Genomic DNA, 10,673 nt, shown 5'->3' on the forward strand with positions numbered 1-10,673 from the left:
TTTTTCTTTTAGCGTATTTTTATGGGATACAGACAGTCTTTTGTAGCACTAAGACGCTTTATAATTAAAGCGCTTCAAACATTTCTAATGATATCACATTAGAAATGTTCGTTGGAGTTTCTTTTTTTTTTTTAAAGACTGAAACTTTCCTAAATCTCTACCATGTGCAGAAAGATTATTATAGTTAGTTACTATGCAACATTATGCTATGGGAATGCTTTTCTCTTAGAAACAAAATATTCATAAAAACCTAGATGGTCCTGATCACAGGAAAATTCCATCAGAAAGCAATTGAAAGCTGCAGCAAGGCTTAAACAGTTTTTTTTTTGTTTAAAACTACAAAGTTTGGTTCATTTTCACCAGAGTTGCTGCTGCACATTTGAGTTCATCACTCTGGACCCAAAGTTGGACACACATGGTACTTGTTGCCAAAGTTAAACAATAGGATAATATTACAAGCAAAGGTAAAAATCTCACCAGACAACATTTTCCTGTTTCTGCATGCTGCTATCCAAAGAAAATAAAGGCAACGGTAGCAGCTAAATACATTAAGCCTTTACAATTAACCGTGTAACATTTTTAACTAAAGTAATTTTCGGTAGTGATAAAGATTTAATTCACTCTTTGGGTGATTTCTGATGGCATTTGGTTTATGTAAATTAGTTTTCTCAGTGGTACATTATTTTTGTCACAAGTTTGTCAACTTGAGGCCACAAAATTAAGAGATGGTGAGGTTAAAAAAGCAGCATACAGTCTTTCCCATAATGAGTCGTCAACTGTGTTATGTAGTTAACTCATGATCAGCATAATTTCAACTTTCTGCCATTATTCGTTGCATTTAGATTTTTTTAAAATCTAAATATGAAACCAATCAGTTTTAAACCTGAATTAATCTGATGTCAAATTAATCAACAAAATCTATCCTGTTATATTGAGTTCACCAACATTTACCAAGTTCGTTCAGTAGAGGTTAGTATTTGTGTGAGAAAATCTTTTTATTACACCTCTCACAAAAACTGAGAATTTGACTAAGGATTTTGTTTTTCTAAAGAAAAAAAGAAAACAAAACAAAAAAATACCTGGTGTGGTGCATTTGTGGATAAGTTAAAACCCTCTGGTTTTTAAGAAAACAACTTTGATCTGGTCTTTATATTTTGAATATTTATTTTTTTCACCATGAGCTTCCAAAATCAAAAAAAAAGAAAAAAAAAATACAATATAACCTTCTGAAAACCAATACACTGAATATTTTTAAAAAATTTTCCCACAGGGTAAGAAACACTGAGCAAAGACAGTCTATGTGGCTAGTGACTGAGCTCAGTCTTCCTCTTCTCTACATCTCAGAATATGTTTCACAAACGTCGAACCGCCCTCTCCGCCATTTTAACTAACTTTGTAAAGTCATACACAGTTCACTAGTTAGGCATTTTGTCAAAGACGAACGGTACAAAGTGACCGCTAAGTCTTGGAGTTGATAACTGTGAGGTTTTCCAACAAATGATGTCTGCAATCCACCACTTAGGATATAATGCACACATTACCCTCTCCACATAAACTGGCAGTCAGACGAGACTGAATGTGCACAAATGTAAAAACCACTGTAGTGCTGGAAATTGGAAGAAAAAAAAAAAGCAAAGGGGAGATTGTTGGAGTCTTTCATACCCCTAATAGCCATACTTAAATATAAACAGAAACAAAAATTGGCATCAATGAAGGAGCCAAATTGCTGGACCACATCTAATCTGCCCGTTTATTCAGAAAAATATCACTATTGATTTATGATCATTTATGACATAACAGCTGCAAAATACAATGAATTGTTTTTATTTCTCTAAACATAGAACAAACATTCATTTAACCGTTTTCTTTTTTGTTTGTTTTTTTTTTTGCTGCACTTTAAAATAAACAGGCATTTTTATTCTTACACACATTGAAGGCTGAAGTTTTGAAAATAAAAAGTCTTTTTTTTTATTAACCAAAATATTTTAGCAGTTGGGACAAAAAAAAAAACAACCAAAAACAGAAACAAAGAAAAATTGTCCACTGATAGTTGAGGTGTTTTCCCCCCACAGCAAGCTGTGTATCCTGCGGGCAGAACAGCCAGAGAGGGAAGGTCTCTGTGTCCCGTGGTGGCGGGGGCCGTCAGATGTGCTGCATGATTCTCTCGCTCTCCCTACCACTCTTTCTTCTTCTCGTCCATGGATACGCCACCGGGGCCGAGCGCCACCACCAGCAGCAGGCCACCGATGACCGAGGTGGTCTGGAAGAAGTCATACTTGAGGAAGTCGTGCATGGGCTTGTAGGCGGGGATGGTCCAGAAAGCGTTGAAGTACACGTTGATGGCAAAGAGCCACACTACGAGGGTCAGGGCCGCCAGCTTGGTTTTGAAGCCGATGGCCACCAGGATGATTAAAGCCGTCCCCACCATGTTCTGCAGGATCTGCGGCAAAACGGGAAGAAGTTAACCTGAGGAACAGCTGAATGGATCGCAACCAGGTGATATTTGGCTGAGCTGTCTTAAGATACTTTGTTATGTAGCGCTGAGATTGACACAGGAACCAAAGTAAGGTTCACAATAATAGATTAATTTTAATAAAACATATTAAAATACAACTGGTTGGGGGCAAAAATTGAATGTTCTCATGATAAAAAAGGCTTAGAATAAATACAATTTATGATATGTTATAGTAGATCTGTTTTTAGTTGGAAAGAATCTTATTTTAAATAGATTTTTGAAAAAAAGTGCATTTATCCATTGATTTTCTGTCTGTAATTTAAAACAGAAATGACTGTAGCAGAAACTTGATGTGACAAATGAAGTTTTAAGGATGTTACCTAAAAGAAATGTAAATGCTCAAAACTCTTTAGAAATCAATAACTTTCTATAATTGAACGAGTAAAAAAGTAATGAAACTGAAAGTGTATTTTCTTCTGTTTCCAATGCAAATAATACAACTAATTTCCATTCTACGTATATCCATCACTATAAGTTTTAAGTGAGTTAGACAAAAGACTAACTCCTGTAAGCTGGTTTACTGTTGCAGACTTACTTAAAAGTATGTTTTTTAATTATTTTAGAAGGAACATGGAGACTGATTTTTAAGAAAACAGAAAAATTCTAAATATATGTATACAGCCTTCATCATAATTTTTACAACAAAAAGAAAGTTTGTCAAGATTCCAGGCATTTTAGTTTAAGACTAATTTAGTCATAAATAAATGTCACTTTTATATAAGTGGTGCTGGAGGCAGAACTGACCCATTAAGTGTCTTTAAACTCAAACAATTTACAAGCTGCCATTTATAATTCAGAGGGTTGAAGATGATTTTGTCCTCGTTTGGCTTTCACCTTGTTGAAATTGGTCTATGATAACTAAATAAATGACCAACACTGCTTCCCTCATCCAGCCTTTTTCCATGGTGGACATTTTGAATTGTCAGAACCCCAAAGAGGAAGTTTAGCTCTGGTTCACATTCTATGCATACTAGCAGACGTGTAATGCTGCCCAAATTATTGCACCACCTAGTGCGTGTTGACTAATTTTACACCTGGAAGAAAAGCTTCAGAGTGATCCACTATTAGATTTAGGCAATCTTAATGTTTTTAGCAAACCCTTTTGAAAATAAAACAATAATACAAGTTATAAAGTGAATAACCATTTTTGTATCTGCATTAATCTGTAGCTGATTAAAAAGAAAATCCAACAGAGAGATTTCTAAACACTGTTGACATTAAATATGGTGCAACATAGGATTAAATAGCAGGAGGTCTGCTTGTGTAAATAGGTGCTGGGTCTCAGAACTTACAGAGAAGAAGTTGGAGTCAAAGTGCAACAGAGTCATGAACATGAGGACCAGCAGCACTCGGCCGCCGAGCTGCATGTACTGCTTCGGCGAACTCTCCCCCATGGAGGGGACGCCAGCGAACATGCTCTTCCCCTCCGAACGCGACTCCGCCAGCAGCAGGAGCAGACCGCCTCCCAAGGCCAGGTTTCTACCAGGAGGGGAGAGAGGAGTTTTAGTTTTGAGTACCAAACAAAACAAAAATATTATCTGTGTTGAATAAGGCCACACCGAAAGTAACAACTGAGCCATCATCTCATTGCAGTCTGAATTAAGTCTTTATGTTGCATGTTTGCTCCTCAGGTGGCAATTTTCTGCCCACCAGCTTAAATATGACTCATCTAATGGTTAGCAAGCTGACTTTATCCAGGCAACACATGAGTTATAGCATATGCAAACAGAAAGACTCAGACGCTGCCCTAAAGGTGTCTTTGCACACACATTCAGTTTATCACTGTCTAAATAAACAAGTCCCAACTGGACATGGGTTACATGTTACTGGAGAAAGGAAGTTTTAAAACAAGAAACAGATCATTTACAGAATGTTTTAAATGCTTATTGCAGAGAAGCTAAACTTTTTTGCTGTTCTGCTCCCTAAAGAATAACACATCAAGACTAAAAAGCTGGCAGTGGTTGGTTAATTAGTTGACAAACCATTGGTAACTTGCCAATTGTACATTTATTACAGGATTATCCAAGTAAGTATGATGTTCCATTTATCTGGAGGAAATTGTTGTCACCCCAACACTTTTTAAAACTAATTTTGGTACAACCTGTCACCAAAAGACCAGCCTGTCTAGTCCTTAATGTGTTAAGTATGGTGAGTAGGCCTTTAAAGTTGTGTTTGAAAATAGAGACATTTTTTCTATTTCAGTCTACAAGTTGGCTGAAAAAGTTTTCTTGAACGTGATGAGACCTCAGCCTGATTATTGATCCGATTTCCATCCAACCCTAGCATATTGACGGTCATAAGTTTTACTGTTATTTGGACTTTAATCGAAACTTGAGAATGAGTGACTCTATATACCAGCCTGACACAGAGGAAAACAGAATAACGGACAATCTGAAGTTTGAGTAGTTACGTGACACCTACCTCATCAAAAACTTGAGGTCCCATAAAATGCTGTATGCAACAGTCTGGTGAAAGGTAGAAATAAAATTAGACACAATCATATTTTAGGGATTTACTAAAGTACCTATAATCAAAGTGTTCTCACCTGTAATGCTATGATACCAAATAATCCAAAGCAGGCATACTGTACAAAATTTCTACTGAGAATGAGGACACAACCACCTGTTGGGACAAAAACCACAAAAGAAAAGTTATAGCCACTCCCATGATGGCATGTCTTTCAGTCTTAAACCTTTGTGAGAAAAATATTCTTTTTGGAGCAATAACACAGCCATAATAATTAAGGTCAGGCTTTCTGTAGTAGCCACTTTGGTAAATAACAGTTTTTCACCAGAGTTCAACACTGATTCAGTTTCAGTAAACAGACAAGAGGCACATAGTTACAAGAGTGATCCGACCTGCTAAACAAACTTCATTTGGTAGATAGAATATCAGGCAGCAAAGACTTGTTGTCTTCTGTTGGTTTTATTAGTCTGTTTTAAAGGCTCCGTATGTCAAAACTTAGACTGAATAAATTTTTAAAAAGCATTAAAGAAAGATGTCTTCAAACTTTAACTAATAAAAATACTTAAAGCAACAGAAAAACAAATTTAAAAGAGTTAAATATGAAATAAATAGATTTATAGGTAGAATGACATACTAAAAAAATCGTTTCTGCCATTAATGAGGCCAACTGACTAAATATTTTCGGCATTTACTTTGTTATATTACTACTTCAGTGCACTGTAATTTATATGCATCTGTTATTAATAACTTAATTTCTTTTTAATTGTGTATTATCTTGTGTATTATTGCTTTTAATGTCAATCTGCTACAAGGAATTTTTTTTTCACTTTTTGAATGTTTGTTTTTAGTTGCATCTTGTAAATCATTTAGACTCTGTTTTTGAAAGGTGCTACCTAAATAAACTTAATTATTGTTCATATTCACTTCACTATATGACATTTCACTGTTAACTAGAAACATTTAAGTCCTCCTTAATAATGTTATTCATTCATGATAGAAATGTCAGCTTTTTTTATATTCCTATTGTTGAATACAAAAGAGTAGAAGAAACACCTGTCCGTGTAACTTAACCTCAATATTTATCACAACCTACATTCACCACCTCACTTTAAAACTGTGCATTACTTAAGTTGTATAAAATCTACTAACTTTCAATCCTATTATGACATCACCTACTTTTCCCATGTAAACTGACTTCCTTTTGTGCTTCAGTACCTATAAACATTCTTTGACACCACAAAAACCAACTTCATCCCCGCCGCACGGCGCCTCCTGACACTCACCAAGCTGTCCGATGAGGTTAAGCAGCACAAAACACGTAGCCAGAAAGTAGCCACAGTTCCAAGTGGCCTCGATGTAGTCTCTCTGCTCGTTCCACTGGAACCACATGCGGATCCCGTCTTCGAGGAACGTGCTGATGAGACACAGACGTGCCAAGTGAGGCAGGTACTGTTTGGTCACCCGCAGAAACTGGAGAGCACAAAAAACAAAAGGATGAAAATGGGATTGGGTCTGTGTGGGTCTAGAAAAATTTGCAGTTTCTCATTGATACTATTCAGTTGTGTTAAACCAAAATATTTCACTTAAATACTTCGCTTTAAGTGAAATATTGGGATATTTGATCAAAGTCAGCTATATTTTGTAATATTATACACATAGGGTCAATCAAACATTTGGGGATTATATCTGTCAATTACTTTTTGAACATCACAGTGGATTAGAGAAAAAATAAAGGGATATTGTGACTTACTGAGGCTTAAACTGTTACTTTAAGACAGTGCTTCTCAATTCCAGTCCTCAGGCCCCCCTGCTCTGCATGTTTTAGATGTGCCTCTATACCAGAACAGCTGATTCAAATGATTGCATGACGTCTTCTGCAGCCACCAAGTTCTACAGAATCCTGTTAATCACCCAAAGATTCAAACCAGGTGTGTGGCAGAAGGGAAACACCTAAAACATGCAGGACAGGGGGGCCTGAGTACCGGAATTGAGAAACACTGCTTTAAGAGAAGCTTCGGTTTAAACAGATTGCATTATTATATTTAAACCAAACAATGTTCAAGTTAGAAAATCACATAAATACCAGAGGCCTTTTGGGAAAACAAAAACAGCATTATATATTTTAAAGCTCATCATGAAGACATGATGAATATTAGCATTGTTGTTACATGTAATGTAATGATGTCACTAAATATACAGGCTGTTTCTTTCTAGTTTATTTTGTAATTGTGCTCAAATGTAAACTAAAATTTGATTTTTTTGTTGAATTTTATTTATATCAAGTGGGACAACACCGGAGGATAAAACATCATTTGCATGAAGCTTGTAGAATGTAGAAGAATGAAAGTTTTCTGGACCGGTGGCTGATTCTGTGCATGCTGACAACTGAAATAAAGCGGAAACAACAATGTAGGTCACGGAGCTACTAAACAGCAGCAGTTGTGAAAAGCTCACCTGCCGAAGCTTAAAATTAAACGGACAAAACACCCAAAACTTGAAACCACATCTGGATCTACTTGTTTGAAAAACAAACAAACAAACAAACAAAAGCTACCTGGGTGGTAAATTTTCACTGTGTAGTCTTCGTGTGTACTAAAATATCTTGAACTACCATGTAAAAGTCAGTCACAATCAATATAAAAACAATCAGAGTACGGTAACTTAAAGTGTACAACAATTTTCTGAATGACAAGTAAGAGTGACTGTTTTCGTTCTGCTATATTTATATAAAAAATTAAATTACAAAAGCAGCAAAGCAGTGTATGAAAACTAATTGTTTTCCTGTAGCTGAGCAGAACAGATGGTCACCTCATACATGCACGGAAGACAAATTTACTGGGGCAGGAGTAAAGCTGTCAGATTTATTCCCAACAGGTTCTCAGTAGATCCTCTTCTATCGGTGTTATTCACCAATATTTATGCAATAAAACCCTACTCTACTTTAGGCTAAAGGTTATTTAGTTAACACACCAATATTCAGATAGTACTCAGCAGAGCTGCAGTGACCTGCCCCCTGATCCGCCCATCTAACAGTCCACATCAGCACAGTCAGACCTCAGCGGCCTATCAACATCCACCAACTCCCACTAGCGCTGTTGTCAGAGACATGAATGGGCCAAGCTGGAGCCAATCTGTGCAAGCCCAAGGTTGTTGCAACAGCCTCGAAATAGACAGCTCTGAAGTGTTATGTCTGAGGAAAACCCTGGCTTGATACCCATTCTGTGAGGAATGTATCCCTAAAATTAATTTAAACATCTCACTTTATTTATATACACTCTGTGTCCCTTTTCGTGTTATTTAATACAGTCTACAGCACTTGTGACAAGGATGTAGTTACCTCAATAAGTGGTATCTACATCAGAGAGGAAATGAAGTTTACTAGCTTGCAAGCAGTTTAGTGAACACATCTGCTGCAAAATGTCAAGTGACTGTCCCCAAATCTTCCTGTGTGAACCCACACTACAACCTAAAGGAAACTGAACACATTATTCTTCCTCTTATGTATATCTGAACTTAAGAGCCACAGCACAAAAGCACAAACTGATGTTATCTGTAATGATTTGAAGAGTTATTACAGCTCAAACTAACGCCATTTAAAATCAGCTGTAGTTCGTAGTAAAGTTTCACAGCTAGTTTGCGTTGAAGCAGATTGATGAAGAAAGGCCACGTGCAAATGCTGAGTTTAGTAAATGGTTCATATAGTCTATTAATGAAAGAATAAGAACCACAACTAGGTATTTGTGTGTGCGTAGAAAGATTAAGGCAGAAATCAGGTGTTGACTAACACTGGTGAGATAATCCAAGTGGTTTCACAATCACATGCTGGCATAGTGAAATACCCCAACAATATTAAAAAAACTAACTAAAAAGCAGGTAAAATGCAGTAATCAGCCAGGCAATTGTTAAATTAGTCAACAAATGCCACTTTCTTCTGGTCAGTGTCTTCATAATGCTATCAAATGAGGCACATGACAGGAGCAGGCATTCCTAAATATTCTCATCATTCCAATTAAAACCAAAGTAAAAAATCTCCGGTTTATCCAAGATTACGTTTATGGCTGTCAAAGTGCTCAAGAAAGAAGAACGAAAGCTGTAAACATGTTCAAGGAAACGCTCTGAAGCCTCACTTGACTCACATGAAAACTAGTTAGCAGCTAGCGTGCTAATAGAAGCTAGCATGCTAGTAATGAAGTTACCTGGTCTGCCACGTCTTCGGCTTTGTTCATTAGGTCTTCCTGCCCCATTTTCCTCCAATATTACAGTTGTGTTTTTAAAAAAACTGTGCCAACACAAATGTAGGGTGCCCTGGATTCGCTTTCTCCAGACTGCGTTCCTCCCCCCGTTATTTAGTTGCAGATTTCCCGATAGCTTCGGACGGACGCAGAGAAAGGCCGCCTCCGCCCCACAATGCGCCGCGATTTGACGAAGAGCCCCCCTGCATGGTACTGCAACCTTCGTCTGCCACGTATACTGAACCGGGCAGGGGCTTTACAGCCACCCGGCATTGTTTTCATGTAAACAGGAAGATGAAGTAAACAAGTATTTATGCACAGTAACTATATCAAAAAATAACTACATGACATTAAATGTTACTTAGCAGAAAATCACAGATAAAACTGGCAGTACAGAAGCAGCAATAATACAAGACTGATTCATTCAAAGATATAAAATTAAGGTAAAAAATAAAGTATAGTCATTTTATTAGGTTGAGATATTATTAAGAAACCAATTTGTGCAATTCAAATGGTCATTTCTGTTTATAATGGCTCACAGCTGATGGAAACCAAAAGTATTGCAGAATATTTGAAAAAAAAAAAAAAAATAGGCGTACAGATTTTTTTTTGTTGGATTTTTTAAAAAATGTATCATGTGGAAACCTTTGCTATATATTATAAAATCCTACTGAAGACTTGGTAGTTGTGCAGCAGATAATCACACACATTCCTCAAGGAAGAAACTGTCAGTTGATGGATTACTTTATGCGAGTTTGTTAAAAAGTTAAGTGAAAGGAAAAAGTGTAGTAGAAAAAAGGTCAGTAAGTTATACATGTATTAACTGCATATACTGTGCAGTACACTTATGAACATACCTTTCAAAAGACTGACATTTCTGTATTAAAATTATTTTACTGGTCATATGTTATTTTTGAGTGAACCCTGAAGTTTGGTTTTCATCAACTTCAAGGTATAATCATCAAAACAGAAAAAAATGAAATATTGTATGTAATGCATCTTTATATGAATTTCACTTTTAATTTGAATTATTAAATGACATTCACAAATTTGAGATCCATCTGAGGGTAAGAAACATATTGTTATTGAGCTTTACTTTTTAAGTCAGTTGTCTTCATCACCACAGACCAGTAGTAGCTTTAGCATCTCCTATCCTACAATCCCTCATTAAGACAACAATTTACTTAAACTTAGGAATCAAGCTGAACAGTGCTGTGTTAGTGATCCCTTCATTTAAATTAGGAGTGTGACATTAGGGAAACATGGAGGGCAGTTTGTCATGGGGATGAAAGTTTGAAACCACTGCGTTTGCATAATGCAAAGTCAGAAAGAAATCATTATTTCTAGGAAATAAGTCTATAAAAGTGCTTAATTTGAATGTGTTACATTCACAAAGCATGTTGCATGAATTTAGGTAGCCGCAACAACAGGAAAAAACATACAAAACAAATAAAACATGG

General features: G+C 36.3%; 1 protein-coding gene across 1 annotated transcript; it reads right to left on the reverse strand.

Moving 5' to 3' along the window:
• Positions 1-1,732: 1,732 nt before the first annotated feature.
• On the reverse strand, positions 1,733-9,420 carry surf4 (surfeit 4). The gene is made up of 6 exons (XM_005803751.3): positions 9,178-9,420; positions 6,265-6,451; positions 5,061-5,137; positions 4,937-4,980; positions 3,808-3,994; positions 1,733-2,440 (listed from the first exon to the last, which is right to left on the reverse strand). Exons 1-6 carry the CDS (start codon positions 9,223-9,225, stop codon positions 2,174-2,176), a joined length of 810 nt encoding a protein of 269 aa, XP_005803808.1. The 5' UTR covers positions 9,226-9,420; the 3' UTR covers positions 1,733-2,173.
• Between the last annotated feature and the right edge of the window lie 1,253 nt (positions 9,421-10,673).

Source organism: Xiphophorus maculatus, chromosome 8 (genome assembly GCF_002775205.1).
Source record: "Xiphophorus maculatus strain JP 163 A chromosome 8, X_maculatus-5.0-male, whole genome shotgun sequence".
NCBI lineage: Eukaryota > Metazoa > Chordata > Actinopteri > Cyprinodontiformes > Poeciliidae > Xiphophorus > Xiphophorus maculatus.